This window comes from Podarcis raffonei, chromosome 16 (genome assembly GCF_027172205.1).
Source record: "Podarcis raffonei isolate rPodRaf1 chromosome 16, rPodRaf1.pri, whole genome shotgun sequence".
NCBI lineage: Eukaryota > Metazoa > Chordata > Lepidosauria > Squamata > Lacertidae > Podarcis > Podarcis raffonei.
The window spans coordinates 20122986-20149054 of record NC_070617.1 but is presented as its reverse complement, the minus strand read 5'-3'; the positions used below and the strand labels follow the sequence as shown (position 1 = coordinate 20149054).

Below are 26069 nucleotides of genomic sequence, written 5' to 3'. Positions count from 1 at the left end.
AGCTTGATTTCACTCTCCATATGAAGCTGGTAACCATAGTTTCTCCATATTAATAGAGCCTTTTTTATTTTTATTTTTTTAAAAAAGCATCTGAAGCAGACAGAAAAATGGTTAGCATTGTAGCGATACATTTCTTTTCTGTAACAACAGGCTGCTACTGTCAATTCAGTTGAATGGGATTCAAATACATTACTTGTAAAAATGCATCACTTCTCCATTCCCTGCAGGCCTTTCCCTTTAGAATGGCAGTAAAGGTTATTTACAGGGCTAGAAAAATCTCAAATGATGCAGACTTCTAGGAATTTGCAGTTATTTCCACAGCTCATTTTCTACGCAGTGTAATGGTAACAGTTACAGAAGCTTTGTGTTAGGGCAGCTCATTCCAAACATATAGGATACCGTTAATGGCATCCATATATTTTACTCTCTAGAAAATGCTCAAATGATTAAAAACTAGATTAATTCAGTCAAAGGCTCAAACCAGCTCTCACAATTGTTCAGAGTATAAACACACACCAAATCAATATTAAAATGATCAGAAGCAACCAATAGTAAATGTGGTAAGCAACACATGTGACACAATCAAAGTTCCATACATGTTAGTCCCATAGTTTCAATGGAAACATTAAACATAATTTTGTCTTAACTGTGGCTACTAATGGTTCACTTCTAATGAGGGAGATCTCCATTACAGGCTCCTTAGCAAGACGTCACTCAGCATTCATCACAGAAAGTTTCTCAGTACTCCTCATGCTGGAAGCCGTTTTTATTTTTATAGTTGCTTCTTTTAAGGAAGCCAGCGATGCTAAGCACTGCACATTGTTTTAAAAGGACACACCCTGACCACAGCCTTACAACCTAACAACTGTGCTTTAGACTGTGTTTATCTTTTTATCTAGTTGAAGCTCTTGCAAAGCAATACTCCCAGCCTTCTCACACCTATAAATATGTACTATGAATGCCACATATCCAGAGCTAGGCCAGAGCAAGGAATAGCACTATGTGCAACGCCAATGCAACAGATTGAATCACAAGTCTGCCAACCATTCAGTAGAAATAACTGGCAGAAATATCCTATGTTGGATTTCATTCTATAGAAACATGACAAACCTCACCATATTTTATTTAATTAATTTGTAAGCTGCCTTTCAAGGCACAGGTGCCCCACTCCCTGTGCACTCACCCCCTATGTAAAGTATTTTTAGAAAAGAAATTCTTAACATAATCATCACCATGCTTATAAGGAATTCAATTAAAACCACATTACACCATCCTAAAACTGAACAGTAGCAATTAATTCATTGGAATAATAAATATAAACAGCTGAAATACACTGACAATCCATTTCTGTCCAGTTTAGATTTTTGCCTATAAGCTCATGCCATAGTTCCTATTCTGGATGTAAAAATAAGCAATACTTTATTATTACATGCCTGAACCTTGGGCTCAGGTGCTCCCTGCTTCTCCTCTTCTCCTTCAGCATGGATGCAAGGAGAGCAGACACATTAATCTCAGCTTTAATCTCAGTTTGCCATTTTGTCCAGACCTGAACTGTGGTTAGTTTTGACTATCTACAGTTATAAGAAACCAGCTACATAAACTTTCAAAGCATTTCACACATACCAAATCTTAGTTAAACTTACATAACTATGGTTAGGTGCAAGTTCTGCACTGAGATGATAAACTGTGGCTTGCGCTTGACCAGCAGATCAGAATCCAAAACTATGGTTTAAAATGGGTTTGCATAACCAAAAATAAAGATACATCACTTTAAAAATTCCAGCTGCTGTCAGCTTCTAAGAAGTCAGCTCTTTATGCTTCTGCCTCACCAAGTGTTTCACAGAATTCAGTAAGAACAACATCAGATGCAGAGGAATCTCATATCCTAAAATCCTTCTTAATTAATAGTTCTCTCTCCCTCTCTGGTAGAGGGAGATACCTCACACTCCTACCTGTGGAAAATATGTGCTTTCTTCTTCTGGCACCTCCACATTAGGGGTAGGTAGTTTTTTATATTGATTTCATGCATTACTGCAGAGGCGACATGCCATCTCTCTTATAGCAGTTCCTCTTATTGCCACATTCAAAGGAAAAACTATGTGTACTCCTCCATACATTTTCTCAGACGTCCACTGGAATATTATCTTCTATGTTTTGAATGTGTTTCTTTATATAATATTTAACTTGTCCAGGCTCTGTATCCGATTTGGAAAGCAGCTGATACTTTCTTTGCAAATATGTGTCTGCTATTTTTTATTATTAACTTCTCAAATTCCATTGCCTCTCTTCATGCTCATGCACTCTGTTCCTTTGCACAGGATAGAACCTGGAACTGGAGCAGGAGGGGATTTCCTCTTTTAAAGGAAATCTTTTAAGCTTTGAATATGCTGTGTGATATCCCAAGTCACCAAACCTAAAAATACCTTTCTCCCCCCAAATTTCAAAGCTTTATTCATATTCACAGTCCTATCAGCTTTTACTCTTGCACAAGGGGCCTTTTCTCCTCTGCCCATGTCCTCCCCAGGGGGTTGGGGGAAGCCCAGAACAGATTCAGGGGGCTTGCACAAGAAGAAAGCCTTGCGCTGATGGAACATTCACCTTAACACTATGTTGAACTCCACTCCACCATTACGCTATTACCGGTAAGTACTGATTTCCAAGAGAGAAAAGCTTGGACTCAGTAACTGTAAGAATCCCACATCCTTAACAGATTAGACAGTACATATTCTATTCAGTTTTCCATTGGCTCATTACCACAGTCTATAGGTTCAATAGCCTTCAACAGTAGTACAATGGCTGTAACTACCAGGTCTTTAATAAGCTATCAGAATTCTTTGCTGAAACACACATTCTCATCTAGAATTTGTCACTAACTAGAAGCATTAACTGGGAAACAGGCACTGAATTTCAGATGGTGTGCTTAAAATGGAGGCATGCAGTTATGTCTTAAAAGATTATCAATCATATCTGAAACATCCAGCTAAGCCTTTTTCAACCTCGGGTCCCCAGATGTTTTTGGCCTACAACTCCCATCATCTCTGACCACTGGTCCTGTGAGCTAGGGATCATGGGAGTTGTAGGCCAGAAACATCTGGGGACTCAAGATTGAGAAACACTAAAAAAAATTAAAGACATTGTTCTTGGAGTCATCTAATTCCTTTGTTTCTGACAATCTATTGTTTAATTTGAAGTTATTTCTAACAAGTACTTCAATTCACTTGCCAGGTTACACAAACAAGTAAAGATAATTTAATTACAGAGCACTGGCTTTATTCGTCAATTAAGATGCAATCCATTTACTTAAACAAAAGGTGCAATAAACAAAGCATTTTGATAAGAAGAATAAAAATTTATTCAATGACAGGCATATTATATTCCACTGATAGTACCATTTAGCATACCAATTCAAACCTTACTGCTTAGATTTCTATCCCTGAGGCCTCTTCAGAATTAACAGATCTTCAAGTTTACTCTGACTGGTCATCATCAAAGCAAGCAGAGCCAAAATTATATAGCCAATTAATGTTATTCATCAATTTAAAATATAATCAATACAATATATCAAAAACAAAGCATAAAGTTAAACCAATAATACCATACATAGGCTTTCTTCTAGACACACATCTCCAGGTTAGTCCTACCTCTTCCTAGCGTTCACTGAGGTATGTCAGTGACTTGAACTCACCAATTTCCCCCATTAAGAATATTCATCAAGTTTGCTATTCCACCCCTTATTCATTTTTAAAGCGTAATTTCTTTTTACAGCTTTGAAATGAAGCACATTCCAGCTGTTGTTGTTGCTGCTGCTGCTGTTGCTGCTGTTGTTGTACCCAGGCATGAAAAATATTTAAATGTCTAGGTGGCAACAAATGTTTAGGAGACCAGGCCACAACAATCTGGAATTCATCCAGCCCTGCTTACGCACTAACCAGTCCTCCCCTATTTCCCAGGATATGCCATTATGTCAACTGTGTCCATCTCCCCTTTTTCTCACAAGGAAGAAAGGGAGGTCATATCTTCTCCTTGCAGGGAATTAAAAAATATTTGGAGGAATGGGTACGATTAACCTAATAATTCCCTGTAAAGGTTTTGTTGGTACATTCATGGTCAGTCATAGTTAATAGTTTACTATTCAACACTCTTGTCTCCAGCCATGAGAGGTGCTGCCATTAAGGCATTTAAATATGCTCCAGCAAGTAGGATCTACTTTCATTTCCTGCAATTTCACTCTCTGTAGGACTGCACATGTTAGTAACACAACTTGGGAGCGGGGGAACAGGATCCTGTTGGGTCCTTCCCATGGAACTGGAACCCCAATTAATTCCATGGGAGAGCGACATGCAATTGGTCCCATCCATGTACTCACATTACTCATACACAGGACCCTGAAGAATAGCATCGCATCACACAGAAGTGCAAGAAGCACATGAAAGGCAAGAATTAGCCAGTTCAGGCACTCCAGGTTTACAGTGTAACGGGGATGTGCTTTCTATAGAGCTGGCTTCCAAAAGATAAGAACCAGAGAACCAGAAAGAATTATAAAGTGTATTCCTCAAAACTAGAACTTCTAATTCATCCCCGCCACCACCTGAGAACAAGTAAACAAAACTATCAACACTCCTAAGGATTCAGGATAATTGAGCTAAAATAGATCCAATTACTTATGCACACAGAGACATAGGATAGGGGGAAACAGCTTGATTAATAGAATGACATAAAAGCTAAAGCCTACACCCAAAATCTTTCAAAGCTTCATTGTGCTAGGATAATATTATGTATAATAGAAGCAGTGAGAACAATCCCCAGGAACTTCTCTTGGTGAAGTCCCGCTGCCTGGTTTACTCTCTCATTTGTTATTAGAAAACACATCATGTCCTAGGCACAATAGAAGGAGAATAAAAAAACAGCACTCCTACATAAATTGAACATCGAACACAAAAGGAAGTATTTTCAGGAAAAACAAATTACAAGGAAATTTTACTCGTGAAGAATTCACAAGCCAGAAGTAGTCCACTGTTACCAAATCACTCAAATTTGGACTGATTTAGGGTGTGCAAAACCCCATTTTTCATGAAAGCAGATTTGCATTCTTTGCTCATTTATCATCATCTACGGTCAGACATGCCAAAAGCAACAACGACTGAACCCTGCCGTTCTGTAGGTGCCTAAAATCCTCAAGTAAATCCCAAAGAGGGGGGGTTGACAGAACATTCAGTGTCTTGGCACAGATTGGAGTGCGCTGCTGACTCAGGAGCACTGCCAGTTCAAACAATTTTATTGGAAAGAAAACACCGTGAATATTAGCAGTGCAGCGAAATTTCAGCCATAGGCAGAAACAAAATTGTTGAAGTTTTGAGGTCAACACTATGCCATGAGCTGCTGTTACAGACTGTCCCCCTGTTTGCTGGTGGGAATCATCAGCCATCCAAATAAAGTTGGCGATTAAACTCCCAACAGCTGGCAGTGTATTAATTACTGCAGTGTAGCCATAATTCCCACACTGACAGATTTGCAGGATCTCTGACCTCAGACTACTAATACTAGCTAGCATATATACCACTGGTCAGTTTTCTAGCCATACCAAGCAACACACAAAGACATGGAAATGCAGGCTTACAGGACAGATCAGAGGTTTTGCAGTGGTCACCTCTTTGCATAACAGTTTACAGTCTTCTGAAATGTCTCCAACAGAGGAAGAATGTCAACTTCCCTAGGGACATTATTCCACCTCTGTCTCATGGCACCATTTAGACACTTCTCCAAACAGTGCAATATAAACATAATCAAAATACTGCCCTACTCATGCCCTACAGCCTTTGCAAATCTGCCCTATGCATAAAGGAAATAGAGCAGTTCTTGGACATGCAGGATCCCTAGGTATATGTTGGAGCTCCAGGATCAGAATATGTATATGCAGATTTTATAATACATATCAAGGATTACAATCCTAATGCAAACAAAATAAAATATATAAATAAAAATAAATAAATAAAAATTCCTTCCAGTAAGGAGTTACTGGAAGGAATTTTTTTATTTGTTTTTATTTGTTTTGTTTTGTTTTGTTTCGACTACGGCAGACCAACACAGCTGCATACCTGTAACTAATCCTAATGCAAAATTCACACAAACCTTTGGGGTGTTTACAAACAGTTATAGAAACTGATATGCTCCTGTGAGAAGTCTTCACAGCCATCACCTCCCCCTCCCCCCCGACTGCCAATTTGAAATCCTACATTATTTTGTTTATTTGATTATTTTGATACCTTTATACCCCACCCTTTTCCATTATAGAACTCACAGCGGCATATGTGGAAGTCTCCTGGCAGTCTCCCATCCAGGCATTGGCTGCCTCCTGTACCCTCACAAACCATGTACTGGGTTCTGTCTACGAATGAAAGAAGCTCAGCATGTCCAGAGAACCACCAAATACAATTTTGCTTGTACACACACATTGCACAAGAGGTCTGTCAAATGGTAACAATGCTGCAACATTTTAATAAGGGGAGTGAGCAAACTTGTGATATTTTGAGGACAGTACATTCAGATTCAGAAGCATATTGCTTTCTTCCATGTAAGTACTGGGGTGGCAGAGAGGGAGGAAATCCTGCCAACCTAGAACCATCCAGAACTCTTACCAAAACTACCAAACTAAGGTAGTCAGCCTTATTAACAAATAAAATAGTACACGAAAGTATCAAAGGCTCCCAAGGTCTGAAAGAAATGGATAAAGCAGTTCAGGGCTTTTAAAAATTAATCTCAGAGTGCATTCTTTTGTTTGAATATTTTCTTTGAAGGGAGAAGTTCTGGTAGGCTGAACTGCTAGGTCAAACAGCCTCTGCAACCCACCAACTTTCTGAAGCTCTGAACAATTAATGCAAGGTGGGGTTTATTTGTTTGTTGTTTTTGTTTTTTGGAAGGAGAGGGTCTTTACAATTGAATTCATTTTTGTGCGTTATCCTTGCAGAAATTATTCTTGATACAGTGAAGTCGGGTGTGATCTGCTCTGGTAATCAAGATAAAAATAGACTGCATCTTAATGACTAAGAAATTATGAATACATGTTGAATTTGTTGCTTTAAAAGCCACATAAGCTTCACAGTAATTATCATTATTATTGTGGAAAAGCTAGACAATTTATCTTCATACTAAATTATTTGGAGGTTTCTGTTAACCACACACCATTAAAACACACACACACACACACACACACACGCAAATAGATACAAGGTTAGAGTAGACCCACTCAAATTAATACTTAGTTTAGTCACATCCATTAATTTAAATTAGTCTACTGTGAGAAGGAGTAAAATTATGACTTCTTCCTGCTCCACCTAATAATTGTGAGGTTTTTATCTAGGATCCTATAGCCTCTCTTTAAGAGCTGGAAGCAGCAGGCAGGCTAGAGGTCAACTGCTGGTTTAGGGCTGCAGAAAGTTAAAACAAAAAACAAAAAACCACAACCTTGGACTGTGAAAATAAACATCTGAATGGAAGAAAGGAAAAAACTACTGGACTTCTGTACACTGCAGAGTAGTTTCAGATAGTCTCATTGTCATTGTATGGTTAAAGCATCCCCTCACCCAACCTTAACCTAAAAAGCAAGGGACAGGACATTTTGATCTACTCCAAGTGTGTCCCCCAAAAACTGGGCTACTGGTTTTTAAATTTGAGAAACATTTTTTAATAGCATTATTTATTAAAATGGCAAGCACCACTCTTCTATGCTGAGGCTTTCTGAAACACTAGCATCAGCCTATCAGCAAATCCAACTTCCAACGATGTTGCGGGTCTCTGAACTACATATGTTGAGGAAGGATAATAATAATAATAATAATAATAATAATAATAATAATAATAATGATGCCACCAAGTGTGCTCTCTTCTTTAGAACTACTTTCTTCTTGTCTACATATTTATGTAAATTAATGAACTGTTCAGGTTAACTGATTTATAAACTAAGCCCCATAAGAAAATGTTTATTTACAGAAGCATTTATATACCACCATTTATATATTGCAATATCCAGGCAGCTTAACAAAGCATAAAACTATCATTCAAATGACTGACCAGTCAGCAAAGCTTCAAACAGCTGCATAAGCATGTTGGCATTACATATATATATGAAAACTGGGATGAAAATTCATAGGGTTCTACTGACCATAAAATTTCAGGAAGTTGGATCATACGAATAATGAGAGCAGCTGGCTGAGGATTTGGGGGCCGGTCTTTGCCCTCATTCGCACCCTGTGCTACATTGAAGAACTGATACTATAAAATGGTTTGTATGAAGTGTTATTCACACTCTGAAAACTTTTCTTTTTAAATCACCCACCTAGGTCAAAGTTACATGGGAGTAACCATATTTCTCTCCTTACCCTAGGAACAGCATGCATGTTATGACATTCAGTTTGGTTCCAGTGTGCATTTTAAAACAATTTTTCTACCGCAGTCACAGAGGTGGTATTTAAGTGGCTTTAACCGTTGCTCAGTCCCTGCTCCTGCCAACCTAGCAGTTCGAAAGCACGTCAAAGTGCAAGTAGAGGAATAGGTACCGCTCCGGCAGGAAGGTAAATGGCGTTTCCGTGTGCTGCTCTGGTTCACCAGAAGCGGCTTAGTCATGCTGCCACATGACCCGGAAGCTGTCTGCTGACAAACGCCAGCTCCCTCGGCCTATAGAGCGAGATGAGCGTGCAACCCCAGAGTCCGTCACGACTGGACCTAATGGTCAGGGGTCCCTTTACCTTAAGAGGCTGAAAATGTTAAAGAAAGAAAAAGACATCACTTAGACCATCTCATAGGTGCAGTGGGAACAGAGGCCTCCATCACGCTTGCTTTTTCCCTTCGCCAAATAGAATCTTGTTAATTTTTGTCATTCTTCCAGCATGGGGCCAAAAGTTTTGAAATACACATGCAATTCTTGGCAGACTGTTTTAATTTTATTTATTAGTTATAATAATGGCGTGGTTACTTTTCCCCCTCAAGATTCCAGATCTTCTTGGACTTGTTTCTTCACATTTATATCATTATCTTTGCATCAACTCTTTAAATTCCCATTGATTTTTAAACCCTATTTGGGGGCACCATTTAAAAATGTGTATCCAACTTTTCCTTATCTATTTCCTCATTATATGTGTTCATTAGTCGTTCCCTTTTTGTCACATTCATTTTAAGCCCCATCACCCTTCCATAATCTTGCAAGGCTCTTAAGTTCTTCAGCAGAGTTAGTCATATCTGCCATAAAGACTATCATGTCATCTGCCACAGCAAACCACATATATATATCTAACCCTAGAAAGGGTCCAATGTGTTCAGGGGGTCTCAGCAGGTAATCTGCACTGCTTTCACCTTCCTCCTCCCTCTAAAATGTGCACCCTCCAGATCACTCAAGAGGTTTGAGTGTCAGGGCTTGGGTAATACAGTGAGTTTCCTTCAAGAACTGGCAGTAGAAAGAGTTGTCAGCAAGCGGAGAGGAGATTGCCAACAGTGCTTGGGATGGACAGAGTCTGTTTCCCTTCTCCCCTCCACTATCTCTGCAGCTAGCACTTGGATAATACAAATGGCGGCATCATCACCCAGTCCACAGATGGAAATTTCCAAGTGCTCTGGAAGGTCCACATTGCAACAGAAGGAGGAAGTGAGACTGCATAGGGAGGACCTATTCTCACAGTTCTCCCTTTGCCAGAACTAGGCAGAATTGGCACCCAGGAGCAGCAGCTGGCTGGGCTTGAAGCTCCCTTTCTCCAGAGCCAAGACTGCCAGGGATACTGGGCAATGCACCACGCAGCAAGCGAACCCATGGGAGGGAGGGTCTGAGGCCATCACATGATATTTCTGGTCCTTTTGTAGGTAAGATGGCCCACTTCAGAGCCCACCACCTAGCAAATCCTCCACAGTAACGCAGCTATGTGTACACTTATGTTTGTGTGGTCTGCATATCGGGGGGGGGGATTGCATGTGCACAGTGCACGTAAAAAAGTTTGTGACGTCCACATTGGTCCCGCGCATACACTGTTGCCATGTGGTCCTCTGGAGGGTTCACCAAACAGCATCTCTGGGTAAGAAAAGCTTAGGTACCTCCCATCTCAGTTTTACCTAGATATTTTCTCATCATCTTTCAACATTACATTATAGTCAACATATCATTTCCTTTTGTTGTCACCCTAGCTCTCTTTCCCTCGTGTTCCAACTTGCTAAATTGTTGCAGGCTTTTTCTGTGTAGCTGAGCCAAATCAGCACCGTGGTATAAATATTTACATTTTACTATGTGAACTGGAACTGAAGTAGCTGATTCAGGTGTGACAAAACTGTTTAATAAACTGTTATTGTATTAATGCAATAAATATGAACAGCTGAACCCGAACTAAACCATCAACTGCTTAACTCCCTGTTCTCGTTCACCATTTCTGAAAATTTGCATTGTATACAGCAGTTGCTAATTTACAGGCTGCTTTATCATTTTTTTACTGTGTTTGGTCACTCTACACTGCAATTTTCTGAATGAGAGGCGTTAACAGATTCACGAGAGTGCCACTGCTCACAAAGGAGTTCTCACATGACCAAGAAACACCCTGATTCACCCTAGCGGTATTGGGGCAATCCACACACACATTCCATTGCATGAAACAGGCCAGTGTCCTTGAAGTGAATGACAATGCAGCGCTAATTAATGTGGGATCTCTCTGTTCACAGCAGCGGCACACAGAGAGAGCGAGGAACTCACGAGTCCCTCAGAGAGAAGACTTGAACCCAAGCTGTCCAAGTCCCCATTCTCCCCCTGAAATCACACTAGCTCACAACCATTTATAACAGAAGGTGCCGAAATAATGGAAATCCTAATTTTATTAGCATTTTTTTAAAAAAGCAAACACAATGGAAAGCCCTCAGGAATTACACAGACTCTCCGCAGCCCAGACGGGGGGTGGGGGGGAGTGGAGAGGGAAGCAAGTAGTTCGGTCTTATAATGCTTTAAAATAATTTATTTTTTAAAGAAAAGGCAGGGGGGGACACCTGAACACATAGTTGGTTTGAGGCAATGCTCTTCTACTGACATCATGCCTGTATCTTTGCTACTTAGAGCCAGTTACCATGGCAACAGCTAATGTCTCAATGTCACACTATGAATAATTGCTGGCTGAAAATGAAGAGTGCAACAATCACAGCAGTTCTATATTCAAAAGGGAGGGGGGAGAAAGAGAGTCTTATGTTCAACTTGACATTAAAAAGTCAAATGTTTAAGTTACAGTGGCATTTATGGTACGCAAGAACAAAGCAAAGACTCCTTTTGTCTCGAGTAGAGTGTGTGTCTCCTGAGGAACCAACACTTGAAATGAAGCAGTGCGTTTATGTCTGGGAAGTGCAACTGTATGCAATTCATGGGCAGTCTCTGAACTGCTGGCATCCCCCCCCCTGCCTCCCCCCCCCAAAATAAGGAGGCTCGGATACTTTGCTTCTCAGTGTGTGGCAGGCACAGAAAGAGTCAAATTCGAAATGAAATAATAATTTTAAAAACAAGAAAGAAAGAAAGAAAGAAAGAAAGAAAGAAAGAAAGAAAGAAAGAAAATTTCATAAGCACCTGCATCCCCCAAGTATGTTTCAAAATGCCCATAAAGCAATGTGGATCTACGCACTCCGTTTAATGGCAAAGGAAGAAATGTCTGAAGTGTTCAAAGACCTTTACTTCACAGCACTGCACCTCTCTTTGTGTCTCGAAGTATCACAGGATGTGTCACGCTTCTGCCCAGTGACTGTTAAGCCCTGCACACTATTTTCCAAGTGAAAATTTCCCCACCCACCTTCACTGCAATTTGCCCTGTAAGGGAAACTTAACAGCACTGTGTTCCCAAACCCAAACCAATGGGGAAGGACGCAGCGGATATTATATAAAAACAACCTGGGGGATCTCACTCACAGATCTCCCACGTCACACCTGATTTGGTCCTTTAAAAAACCCACAGATTCTGATGATATGTAACCTTGTGGGGAAGGAAGGGGAGGAAACACATTTGTTCTTAGATACCTTCGTTGCCTTTCTCTCTGAAGCATGTCAGGGGGACGGTTTGCTTTCATATTCTCCTTCTTTCCTTTTAAACATCACATGAGGAATAATCAAGAGGGAAACTTCCACCAAATATTTTTTGCACCTTCTCTCCTTTTAAGGGTAAAGGATGAGAATGTACTCCTCATAAGCAAATGAGAGGCAAGCTGAAATTATGAATAGCTGATATGGAAGGTCGGTTAAGGGAATTTGTCTGTTATTTAGCATTTATTTATTTCTGCCTGAAGGCACATAAATAAATGTTTATTTGGGGGTTGGAGAACAACTTTACCAAAAGGTACAGGCCAATAAATCAGCTGCTATATCATTTTTTGGTGGCACTAGGAAACTAACGTAGGAGGTAACAATTTTGGAATAGCAATAAACTTAAAATCTTATTGTTCCATTTGGAAGACCTTGCTGAGTCTGCTCCTCACTGATACTGCTGACTATTAATAATATGAATACATACTCTTTTAGCTATCCCTCCCATCACATTTGCAAATGCTAATTCACATGAACACATCCTGAAGTAGAGAATCAATAGTATGTCAGAAGCTATAAATACTCCTTCCACTACCCTAATGTGAACCTGGCCTTCTAGACACCATTGCCACCTCTCAATTTGCTTACTCTTCTATGCAAGCTACCACTAATTGCATAGTTTTTGGTTGAAACAGCATCAATAGGCAATGACTGTGACTGCTGGGTGGAAAAACCTTTGGCCCTTTAGATGTTGCTGAACTACAACTCCCACTATTCCTAGCAGTTTCTGACAACTGCTGTAAATGCTAAGGGATGCACTGTTGGCATGCATCTGTCTCGAGAGACAGTGGAATGCACCTCTAGGGGTGAAGTCAAACGGCTGTGTTACCTGAAAATTAGAAACTGTCACAGGAGAGATAGGGAAGCAGAAGTCAATGGGGGGAAGAATATGTGTGATTATGGTTACATGTACTCAGGTTTCATTTCAATAAGAAAGTGAAGGCTAAAGGCTTTGGAGAAGAAATGAATTTTGAGGAGGGACTTGAAGAAGATAAAGAGCCAGCACCATGCAGTGTTCTGGGAACGAGTCCCAGGCACAAAGGGAGAAGGGGCCAAGGTCAGGTAAAGGAGCAGGAAACCTCTGCCCCAGCACCTGATCCCTAGAAATCTTTTGACACCTCAGACTTGGGTAAAAACAGCCCAAATACTTCCGGGTATCCAGAGCTAAGAGATAAAATAGGCCAAATTCAGCATAAGGAGGAAATGTAGAGCTTTTTGAGGATTGAGACTTCTAAAATAGCTGGAGAATTTATTGTGACCAAACTGTCTCAAGATTGTACCGTGCTCAGTTCAGAGTGAGGGATAAAAAAAAGAAAAATAATTATTCTGTGCTGCTATTTATGCAACGGCTTGCATACAGAAAAGTATGTTTGGGGGAGGGTCGTCTGTAGAAAGTCAGCAAGTCATATATGGGCCAAACAACGAAGTAAATAATTTCAAACATTTCATTCTGCTACACTTGGAAAAATCCAGCCAGCAGCTTCTTGTTCCAATACATGCAATCAGAGCTTCAATTTACGCCTCCTCCATTTAAATAGTGTTTTCACATTTCAGACTGTAATTTCTGTCAGAACCAGAATATACCACTTGTTTCCTCCAAAGGAAAAAAAAACTACTTTTGAAGAAAATAAAACCTGGAAAACATTTGGCTCATCCCTACATGCAACACCGTGTCCTGGTTAGCACAAGCAAAGGGAAGAGAGAGGCATTTGTATACCAAAAGGCAGGGAGTATGTAAAGCCAGAAGGATGTTAACTTTGGTTAGGCAATAGGAAACTTTATGTCCTTGCCTGGGCTAATGACAGATATGTGATTTCAAAAGGTACGGTATATATTATTGCAGATACTTTTAACCACTGCCTTCGGTGTTCCTTCTTCAACTTACTATTAGAGAAACAAAAATGGTACTTTATTTAAATAGACTTTTAAACAGCAGGCTACTTGAGTGCTTTAGAAAACTGACACCAAATGCTTGATCATCTCCTTCGGGGTTTATGGTTCACAAAGCTGCACACCAGTGAGGTTTAAAAGCAAGTCCTCGTGTTACACATCCCATTTGAACAAAAATCTATTATACAATCATTAAACAGGAAGAAACACAACTTCTGCTCTCAAGCAGGGCACCTTATATTTACAACACCCCCAACAGATACTTCTTCAACCACTTTGTGAAATTGCTTGGCGATTGTTTTCACAGTCTTCCTAGTCCTGTGCTTTTACGCATTGGATGGACATTTCCCACTGTTGGCCTACTTATCTGTGCACCCACTGACTACAGTCTTAGGCGGTCTTGTGGGAGGGATCATTTGCAGCCCAACAGTGTTTTGAATGTTTCTCTTGCTGCACCCAGCCACCTGAGAGAAAGGGCAAACCTTTCTGTTTTAAAATGACCTGCCTGTTCAGCTAGGTGATTGGGTATAATAAAAACTCAAAAGACAACTCTGCCCACAATATGTATACTTCTCTATACAATGCAATGCACACCCTGATCACTGGTAACATATGGATCTATACGACAAGCCATGAGGTCTTAAAGAGACTACAGTAGTTCAATTTGTTCTCTCGTAGCTTTAATGATCAGACACATTAGTGTCTTTAAAGGTTATTACATTTTAATTCCAGAACCTGTGATTTCCCATCACAATCTAGCATTGGCACCAATGTCTCTGCTATTATTCCTGACATCTGGAACCATAGAACAAAGCCTGCTGATTTTACAATGTCTACACTTGTTTCAGCATAATAGACTCCTAACCAAGGTCACTGTAAATTGAAAATGGATTATGAAGCACAAGCCCAAACAAGGTGTCACAGAAGTAATTTTCTCCTCTGTTGCTTGAGGGGTGGGTGCAGTGTTTTAATCCTATTTGTGCCCAGATCTAGACAGTATACAGACCATCATTCTGGTACAGGAATATCCAATCAAGTTAAAAGCTTTGTTCAGATGGATAAGGATGGTTGCCCTGCAGTTTAAAAATTTAGTGCTAGTGTCTGAGAAAGAAAGAAAGAAAGAAAGAAAGAAAGAAAGAAAGAAAGAAAGACCCAACCCCGTGCAGGCCTGACACTTTAAACAAAAAATCAATTGCAGCGTCTAGGATCTGGAAATCATTCCCCAACCATGCAAATTAGAGCAGGTAGCCACAGTGGGGTGGGGGGGGGGGGAGAAACCAAAGTGGTTTGCCATTATTCCTTCCTTCCTAGAGAAGAAGCATATACTTGGATATGTTCATTTAGCAATGACAAGGCCCTTGAGCAAGAAGGAATAAGCACAACCGCCACAGGCAGCTGTACAGGGAAAGCAGAATAGTACAAAGAGCGACAGCTGTTTCACTACCAGTTCGCCAGAGATAAGCTGAGTATCCACTGGACTGGATATTCTCATCTCCCACATTCAACAAAACGTTAGAAAAGGCTGTTCAATTATATACAGAGACTGGGTAGGTAAGCCAGGTCGTGTGTACAAGTCACAGATCAAATTAACTGAGGTTGGACTGACAATCTAGGAAAGATTAGGCTAGCAGCTCTCTGGTAAGGAGGAGGTGGCCTAGATGCTCACAATCTATTCCCAAAAAAACAGAATTTCCACCCCTTCCTCCTTCCCTCAGGAACCAGGTTGCATCAACATCCTCCCCTCCTGTCCAGTGGCACCCCTTTTTAATGTCAGGTCAATCCATAAGAAGATCTCCATCATTCACAATTTGTGGATGGGGAGGGCCAACCTAACATGCATTACCAAAACCTAGGAGGGCAAGCTAGGGAGATGATTTGACCCGGCTGTGATACACCTGGGTATTTGATGCAGCATCAGCACAGGCTGATGGAACCTTCTCAATACATTCTGAACCAGCACAAAGCAGCGATTTGGTTTTTATTCTGGAGTGTTGGATTTGTGGGGGCTTGTAACAATTCTGTTATCAAGGTTCCAGAACACTTTACATGGTGAAGTTTGGTCTTACAAGAGCAATTCCTCCATGCAGAGACTGGGAGTCTGCTTGTTTTATGCTATGTTGTCTTATATTTTTAATGCATATCAGTACTGAATTTGCCCTACAGTGAAGAGCAGGTAATGAATCTGTTAATTAAATAAAATTTTGAAAAACCTTGTTCTCCAGTAGCCTCTCCCTGGTAGAATTATCATCCTTTAAAAAGATGCTGCTTGTGTGATGTTCTGAAAGCATTAATCAGATAATCCATCAAATTAAGTTAATGAATCAATCACAGGCTGATAGACGGATCATTACTGCGAGACGTCTCCTATGAAACCATGTTCAGTGAAGAAGACGTTCTTGCTCTACGGTGGGCCTGCAAGCCACCTGTGATCACTTCTCTAATTTGGCCCATCACCGTGCTTTAGTAATTTCATAATATTGATTACTGCAAGCAACTCTATGCAGAGGTGTCTTCGAAGAAAATGTTTAGAAATGTTTTAGAAATTTCAGCTAGAACAGAATACTGAGCCTGATTTCTTCACAGAACAGGCCACAGGGAGTTGGCTTCACATTGACTCCAGACCCAGTTCAACGTGCTAGTGATTACCTTTAAAATCCGACATAACCTGGGGACTGCATTCAAGCATCTCCTCTGAAATTTACCTCTCCACTCCCATAGATATGTGACGAAGATTCTGCTCCATGTTCATCCTTTATGGCTGCATTGAACCTTCTCTGTAACAGCACAAACGCTGAGGAATATTTTGTCAACCAAGGCAAATCTGACCTCAGGTTAAAATGCAGCTTCCCCAGCCATCAAGTGGTTGTTGGAGCTTGGTCTTTTTCCTTTTATCATGTGAAATTTTATCTGGCCAACAAGTTTTACTCCTGACTGTTTGTTTCTCTTTCCCTCTCCCCCCCCACCTCTCTCTCTCCCCCCCCCCACCTCTCTCTCTCTCTCTCTCTCTCTCTCTCTCTGTGTGTGTGTGTGTTAACTGAATAGTAGTTTAGATAACAATTCTATGCAGCATTAAGCCATAAAATGACACCTAGAGCAGTACAGCCACAATAAAATAGTAACAGCAATAATAAAACAAACTATGTGCAATTCTAGGCAATGGATATGAGCCACCCATCTGGACGCATTCCTGCCTGTTTGCTCCAATGCTAAACCACCTTAGAGAAGAGTGGGAACTGCAAGCATAGAATTCTTGGATACTTTAATGGGTCCCGTAAACTTTTAATGTGACTAACTTGAATTGGACAGCGGTAAGCTGCTTTATGAACTTATTATTAAAGAGGGGGTGTACTTTTTGATATCATTTTTAATATTAATAATATTTTTTAAAAAACTAGAAGCTGGCGTGACAGTGACGTTCCCCACACAACCTGCCTCTGAAGAAAAGGTATGCCATAGTCTCTCACCTTCTTGGCTTACGGCAAAGACAATTGTTTTTACCTATTTAGTTTATTTACACTGCATCATCAGAGCGCATGGTACTTTAGAGAGTTACACAGGCAACAAACATAGCTCCCTGCCCGCTAGGAGTTTATGATCTAAAATAGGCAGTGGGGAAAACTACAGAAGGAACGAGAAAAGAATCTAGGCAAATGCTATTAAACTTGATTACAGCTGGAAATTAAGGATTCAAGCAAAGCCAAAGTTGACCCTGAAAAGGTAGGTTCTGATGAGGTATTTGAAGGAAGGGAGGAGGCACCATGTCCATATCCAGGAAAGGAGTTCCCCACTTAAGGCAGAACTAATGAAAGACCCAGGAGATCTTCAGTCAACTGAGGTGTAAGAGGAGAAGCAGCAGAGATCACAAGAGATGTAACTATAGACAAAGGACAGGAAGGAAGAATGGGGGTTATGCTGGGGGTAGCTTTAAAAAGACGAGGAGTTTGTGCTGGATATGGAAGGGGACAGAAAGTCAATAATGGGATCTGAAAAAGGGTGTCATGCGGCTAAAGTGATAGAGAAGGTTAATAATTCTGGCAGTGAATAATTCCACATGTTTATTCAGAAGCTGTACTTATTTCAATTAGACTGAAGTCTTCACAAAGTGTCCAAAGGACTGCAGTTCAAACCTTATCTGGCTTCAGTCACTTAGCAACTAAACTGAAGCATTTATTCCACAGTGTTACATCTGAATGGCTTGACCCTTAAGAAGGTAGCTGCTACGCAGGGTCAATTCAACCACCACTGCAGTTGTTTTGCCCAAAAGGAAGGCCTGTTTTTATTTAGACTGATGCGGCTGCTGCCACAAAGAAAAAGATTTATACAATCTTATTTAGCTTCAGTTTATGAGACAGGCAACACTCATCCCAAGTTCCCTCTCTTTGAAACTCATAGCAATTAATATTTAATACTAAGCACCAGCTGTTTCTACATGGTGTGGTGTTATTCCCTTGAATGTGTAAATCAAAGCAGCCAAAGCAGTAAAAACCTTCAAATTATGCTGTAATTCACCTCATCTTTAGAAATGGCTTCCTTCACATCAGGCAATTAACTTCCAAGAGTTTGCACCTTCCACAACTTACATGATTTAATGGTAATCAGGACATGACTGAGTTTTATTACATGCTCAAATGGTTCTCTAAGTAAGTGACCAGAATGCTCAGCATACCACAAACGACTGTGCTAATATGCCAAGAGCTGCTCTGTGGGAACATCAATGGCCCTGTTTATCTTTTGCTGGTTGACCTGCAGGGGTGTAGGTTGTGGACCAAACCAATGATTAGAACTTCAGTGCCACCAGGACAACTGTGTGAGAACAGCTGTGGTTTCTATGGAGGAAGTTGTCTTATGCCAAACCAGATCATTAGTCCATCTCAATATTATCTATACTGACTGGTATATAGTTCTCCAAGATTTTGGACAGAGATTTTCCCCAGTGCTCCCTAGAGATGGCAGAGATTTAACCTGGGGTGCTCGTGCTCTACCACTGACTTATGACTCCTTGCTTATGCCACACAATTCAGAAGCCATCCAACTGCAATATATGAGCATGCAAGAGAGACTGTTGTGGCTTCTTGCACCCACAGCCAGGCCGGCCTTTGAAAAGCCCCATGCAGAAAGGTTGGTAATGGAGCAACCCCAGTGCCAGAAGCCGTTCTCATGGGATGGGTCACCCAGTCCTGCTTTGATGAGGTTGCTCTCACCTCACCTGGTGCTTCTCCCCACCCCCCACCCCTCTGTTGCAGAACACCATCAAGAGTACACTCCAGGCCAGCTACAAAGCAGTGGCTGCAACTGCTGGGATCAAGGTTGCTTGGTGGTCTTTAAAATACACTCCCTCCAGCCAACTAATTCTTACCCCAGCAAAGTGATGTTGCAGAAATTACCCACACTCCACTCTTTGTTATTCTCATGCAGAGGTAAAAATGTTTAAAGCAAAGGATTTTCAAGGCTCTATAACACTATATGTGTACTTTAAAACATCAACATTAATATGCAATTGCAGGTATTTCATTTTCATTATCTTTGTTACAAATGAAATTAGAGGCTGCAGAATTAGAAAATGAAGGAAACACATTCTGATCATAAATATCCACAAACTATTTCATCCCACAGTCTCATTAATTCCAGAGTAATTCTCCAGAAATTGAAATACAAAGTTGCATTTAAACCAAATGCAAAGCACTGAACAATGGGAGAATCTCTCAGCACTTGAAAGGGTTACATTCTAGTAAAGATGTATTGAGAAGTGGCACAATTATTTTTTCTGTTTTGACCATCACAAACTAGACACTCTTGCTTTGGAGATTGTGCTGCCAGAGAGATTTAATGATCCCATGGTTTATTTTTAAGAGGAGTGTCTTCCTCCCCACCCCCACCCCCAAACCACCGTGCAGGGGCAACATTATTAGAATAGCCATTCAGAAACTAAAAAGGAGCTTTTCAGTGTTTACTGATGCCCTTAAGACAATGCATTACAGATATAGTAAGTGACAACACTGTGTGGCAGGCTGCACAACTGGGGCTCCTGACAAATCTAATTAACAGCACATCAGGGGTACTTTGCTTATCCTTTACATACTCCGCCAGCTTTGAGTGTCTAATGAGGAAAGCAGCTTAAACATTCCTAGAACTTCAACTAGTTGAACAATACAGCCAGCAACAAGGCCTCCCCTTAAAAGAACTGATGTCCAGATGTGTCACGTGTTTGTGTAAACGAAGACATTCATGTCAAGACAACTAAAGCAGTTCTCCACAATACTGACAGATGGAACAGACAGAAAGTGGGCAGACGCTCTTCATGCAGTCAGCTGCCATTTGTGAACCTAGAGTGGCTGCAGGTAGTTACAACTGCACTGAAAACATCAATTGCCTGTGTATTTAAGACTGTGCACCTTTAAGCCAGGCAAACAAGACCTTGCAGACAAATTATATATAGTAAGGGTTACCTCAACAGTTGCAGCTGATTCCTTTACCTTCATAGCCACCCCCAACCTCCCTGTGAACATCCAACATTCCACATGCTTTATTAAACTCTATCTACACTATTCATAACTGTAGTAACTCATCCAACCCAAAAGCTAAGGTACTTAATGTTTAATCTCTGGTAACCAACTATATCCATCCACCATATTCCAACTTAAACAGCCTAATATGCAGCCCACTCACCATAAATCACAGTCACCATCTACAAACTGCCAAATGAAACACAAAGGTGAATCTTCTTATTTCAGGGACATGTCCTATTCCCTTTCAAGCATAATTCACACAGTGGGGACTCCAGCCACTGAAAAAGTAGTGAGGTTGTGCCACTGACTGCACTCCCAAAGTCAAGCAGCTTGCTCCCCTTGCTCCCCAGGTCCATACATTGAGTGTGGACATCTGCAAAAGGGAAACCTACAGGACCAAGAACCCCAAACACTTCAAGGTTCTCAATCCCATTGAGATCAACACATGCAGGTTTCCCTTTTGCAGTCATCCACATTCAGCATGTGGGCATCAGGAATGGGGCAGGGGATGCTCTATAACATTGGGCTGGGGCCAGCAATGGACCTCCTGTTGCTTCAGTAACTCACTGAGGAGACAACTGAAACCATGTAATTATACAGGGCCCTATACAGTCCTGATTTGAAACTTACTAAGAAAGTCTGAAATGAATGCAAGAGGTGACTGTGCCCCCAGCAGAATAGATGTGTTAGAACTCCAAAGGCTATTAGCTTCAGGACAAAGAGACAACATCTGCAAGTTGGAGAATTGATGGAGGGGGTGCTATGTGCCAAGTAAGTCTCCAAAAGACAACGCATGGAGGCTAAGAGTGGAGGGTTTTCTAGCTGAAATCAAATAAATCCATCATAATAGAAGAAAATCAGCAAAATCCAAGGCTGTAAAAGCATACAAAGAATTCAGGAAGAGGCAGTGTCTGAAATACTGCTAATAAACCATGAGTACCATTAATGCAGGCGTGGCACAACCAGTTCTGCAAAGCATCTCAAATATTTGATAGATTATGGAGTGAGACCATGCAGTTCCCATGGATGGTGCAACAGGTGTTCCTTTTTCTCTGGCCTAATCCCAAATGGCTTAAGTTTAAGAGAGACACCCTTTTTACAGGGATGTACCAATATCAAATGGCAGGCTGGATGTCCACAGTACTGTATCTCAGTAGAGTGCAGTGAACTTATGTTCTGGATTCTTTCGTGTCCTTGATTGCTTTTATTCAGGTGACCCTAACAGCTAGGAAGCACCGTGGTCCTGGATAAAAGAAATACTATGCAGTGACTTAGTACAGAAAAACTACAATTGTGCAAATTCATATATTTTGGCTCAGAACCACTTCCAGCTATTAATGAAAAAGTGATTTGCAGGCATAGTGAAAATAATATTTGAAAAGCACCCGTTGAAGAAGCAGTAACCCTAGCAAAGGCTTTGAGTGTACGAATCCTGAGATTCAGAGCCACGTCGTCCTCCCATCTTGAAAAGATTCTGAAGGTGTGAAGCATAAACTACCGTGGAAAGGACAGATCTTTACTTAAGGTATAAGGTATATATATCAAGCTACATTATTTCAGATCCCTACAAAAGTGTACATCTATCTTGCATGTGAAAGTTAACATATTAGGTAAGAAATGTAACAAGGATGGCTGCAATCCTCCAGCCAGCATATTCTAGAAATCTGCATCTGCTCAGCAGTGCCACAAATGCCTCTGTAGGCTTTCCCTGAGCATTAGTTAACCACATGGAAAGTCCTCCCTCTTTCTATAAAGCACATTAAAATCACAAAGCATGTTGCTGCAGCTTTTACTACCACGGATGCAAAGCAGGAGTCAAAAGTGCAATGAAGGAACTGTGGTCTCAGGGGCAAACCCAAGCTTTTAAACTGAACAAGCTGTATGCATGATAAATGCTGGACTGGCAGAATCGCTGAAAACAGAACACACTGAAGCCTCTCTTCACAGCTGGGGACTCAAACAGAAGCACAACACACTACCAGAAACCAATCAGTTTTGCTATTTTTACATTCCTCTTGCTTGCTAAGTAAGCACACTTTTGAACAACTGTAGTATTTTTTTAAGAACTTAAAACATTCAGTTCAGTCTGAAATATCTTCTTAATGTCCGCCAACAGTACGCTGCATTTCTGTACCAAATGCATCTGCACTATTTAGCTAAGATTATTGAATTCCTGCAATTCTTTGAAACTGGTGTTTAAAAGAGGAATACATAACATCAGTAGAAAAACACTACTCAAAAACCACTTCCTACTTAAGTGAAACCTATTTCAAACATTGAAAAGTACCTTAGGCACATATAAATTTTATACAAAACTTTCCTGTAGACCAGTATTCACACATGCAACCAATTATGGCAGTATCAATAAGACTACATTTCCCAATATTTCCTATAAACTTCACTGGGCTTCCTACAATGTTTTAAAGTATTGCAATACAGACAATTAATACACTGACGGTGTGAACTGATGAGTATCCTTTTACATTTTTCTCTCTCTATATATATAAAACACACATACACACACTTACCTCAGTCCAATATTTCAACATAAGCTTGCAAAAGCAAAGCTAAAAGGCCTCAAAGTCATGGCGCGCACACACACACACACACACACACACACAAAACCACCTGGTTCTGGATATAGCCAACTCTCAAACGAGAAGTGTCAGGGAACCGTGACTGCAACATATTCCAAAGAGTAGGCAAAAAGGTGCTAACATTGCGCCACTTCTGTTACAGTGTGCTACAAAGTTGGGAGAGGAGGGAAATCAACGCAATAATGTCAAACTCGCTGACAGGGCCACCAAGGACCAGTTATTCATTATCATCATGCAAGAGTGGGAAGAGAATATGCTGGGAAAGTGGGTACATGAACAGGGAAACACCGCAATTAAAGCACCAAAATAGCACCGTCAATTTCGGCAGCATACTTCAAAGCCCTTGGGATCCTTACCTTTTGTTAATGGGTTTTTCATCTTTCTCATATGGCCGGATGAACCATTTGCCAATTCTTACGAAGTTCTTATCCATTAGGCATCTAAAAGAAATAATTTGTGACACCAATTACTCAATAACTACTGAAAATATTATCATCGCTGCACATTCTCCATTGTATTGAGCTTCTATATTTCACATGCAAAGCTCTTCATCTGTTTGCCAGCTCTGCTCTTTTGTGCTAATGATATCAGCCTTGGTGTATCACTGGCTTCCCTCAAGGCTTCCATCTATGGAACTCCTTGAAAAGAGCTGCTCCCCATTAGCTTCTGATACTCCAGTCTCAAGCACAGTAACTTGGAATGGAATCATATTTAATTTCAAGGGAACTCGTTTCCAAAGCAGGCTTGCCCATCTAGCTGATTCAAAATTAAAATTTGAGAGTGAGAAAGATGTTTACCACTTTCAATATGTATAACAGACAGCTTTTTATTGAACACATTAGGTGGGTGTTGGTACTTATGGTCCCCCCCAAAACTGCTCAGCTGACTGGTCAAGTATTGTCAAATGAAGGTCAAGCATTTTATTTAAAAGCATAAGCTTCATTAGAACAAAACTGGCATTTTACAGAGCAAGTTCAAATGGCAGCAGGGAGAGTTCAGTGGTGGATGTGCTGCCAAGAGCAAAGCAAAGTCAGAAGATAGGTGGGCATTCTGCCCCACCCCCCAAGTTTCTTTTGAAAATAATCTGGGGGAAATTAACTATACCACCTGAGGGACTATAAGGCTAGTGATGGGGACATTAGAAACTGACCCTCCTGGCACACTCTATTTCAGCCCTTATACCACCAGGTGAAACACTGTTGGTACTACATCTATGCCCACAAAGCTTTTTGCAGGCATGCCAGGGCAGACAGGCTTCCCCACACGTGGAGCTCCTCTCTGCTGGTCCTCCTGCCTTGACCTAACTGCCCTCATCTGGCTTTTGGCAGGGGTTAGGATTGTTCCCTTAATTGTGATTAATCTTCACAAAACTTTCAGCATATGTAAGAAAGACTTCTAGAAATGCGGAAAATTAACTGTAACTGTAATGTTCTTTTTGGCTGTTTTCCTGGAATACTAGGGCCAGGCTACAACTTTCAAGGAAACAACACAAAACTATTTCTATGACACCCCTTAATCAAAGTTTTCTGAGTGGTATACAAAAATATGTTAAAATACATTATGAATTGGTTTTTTTTAAAAAAGAGCAATTACAGCATCACAGCAAGAGATGAAGCAAATAAAATTAAGCACAGACAAGACTTGAAACCTTTTTCAAGCCAAAACATTGAAACATGTTAAAAACCCTGAGGTTTGCTTGTTTTTTAAAGGGAGGGCTACACATGATTCCAAAATGGATGTGAAATAGACCTCCGTTCCACAACTGAGGTGCTATCATAGAGAAAGCCCTCTCACTTTCAGACACTCAATGGATCCCACTTGGGAGTGGCACTTGGGAAACAACCTCCAATGAGCAAAGCAATGTCCAGATAGAAATATATGGAAAAACATAGCCCTAAGCCATTTAGGAATGTTAACTTTAAACCTAGGGCCTGGAAATGTATCAAAAGCCCATGGGACTGACAAAGCACTTCCTTAATATGTCCAGCCCCAGTTACCAAACCTTGAAGCACAATTTTTGTGTTGTGTTTAACTGAATTTTTGGACTTTTTTTTTTTTAAGGCAATTCAACGCACAATGTATTGCCGTACTCTAAACATGAAGTTACCAGAGCATAGCTAACTGTAGCTTGGCTCTCTGTCTATTTGGACCACAGCTGTGTTTTCAGCTGAAGCTGATAAAAGGCACTCTGGACCACCAAGGCCAGCTGTGACTCCAGTGACAATGCTAGATAGATCATGAGTATCCCCAAACTGCAGAGCCCCATCCAGGACACACTGCATGCCACTCAATCACTTGCTTATACTGTAGTACTTCCTTCTTGTATGAATTGAGTATCATAGATATACAAATCGGAAACTCATTATCCAAGCAGCTAACCTTATGTAGCCAAAACGGTATCACCTAAGCATAAAGAGGGAAGTACCAGCAAACTTGGATGAACCCCAAAGTTTGAAAAAGTTCAGAATCACCACCCTACTTTGAAGGAACAACTCCCAAACAGCACAATGTGACAGTGGAATGCTAATTCTCTCTTTGGGGCTGGGGGAGAACACCAGAAATCCAGGAGAATGTAATGCAGTCCTTCATGCTAGTTGCTGGTGCACTGAGCAGAGACATTTCATATTGTGATGTGCTGCAGATCCTAAGTTTGTACATATATACACACAGGTGTGTGTGAATGTGTGTGTGAAATAAAAGCTAACTAGCAGTAACCAATAAGAAACAAATGTCAGCCTTAAAGGCATATGACACTTGGCCACTTGGCTCCTTGTGCCAGAGAGGCTGTGACTGCACAGGAACTTCCCTACACCTATGGTGATATTGCTAACATGTGCTTACCTTTTGGACATACATTTTCAAAGAAGTGGAAAACATTTATAAGACAAACATCAAAATGTCTCCAGCATTTGTACTAGTGGGGATAATGAATGACACCAGACTTCATACCGTATATAAATATATTCTGTCGTTTCTGCTGATAGCAGCTTCTCTGGA

General features: G+C 40.7%; 1 protein-coding gene across 1 annotated transcript in view; it reads right to left on the bottom strand.

Annotated features, from left to right (window-relative positions):
• MED13L (mediator complex subunit 13L) overlaps positions 1 to 26069 on the bottom strand; it is a 172510-nt gene that overhangs the window by 71504 nt on the left and 74937 nt on the right. Inside the window, exon 4 of the mRNA XM_053370243.1 lies at positions 23429 to 23512. Coding sequence (XP_053226218.1) covers positions 23429 to 23512 — 84 coding nt within the window. The remainder of the gene's footprint in view (positions 1 to 23428; positions 23513 to 26069) is intronic.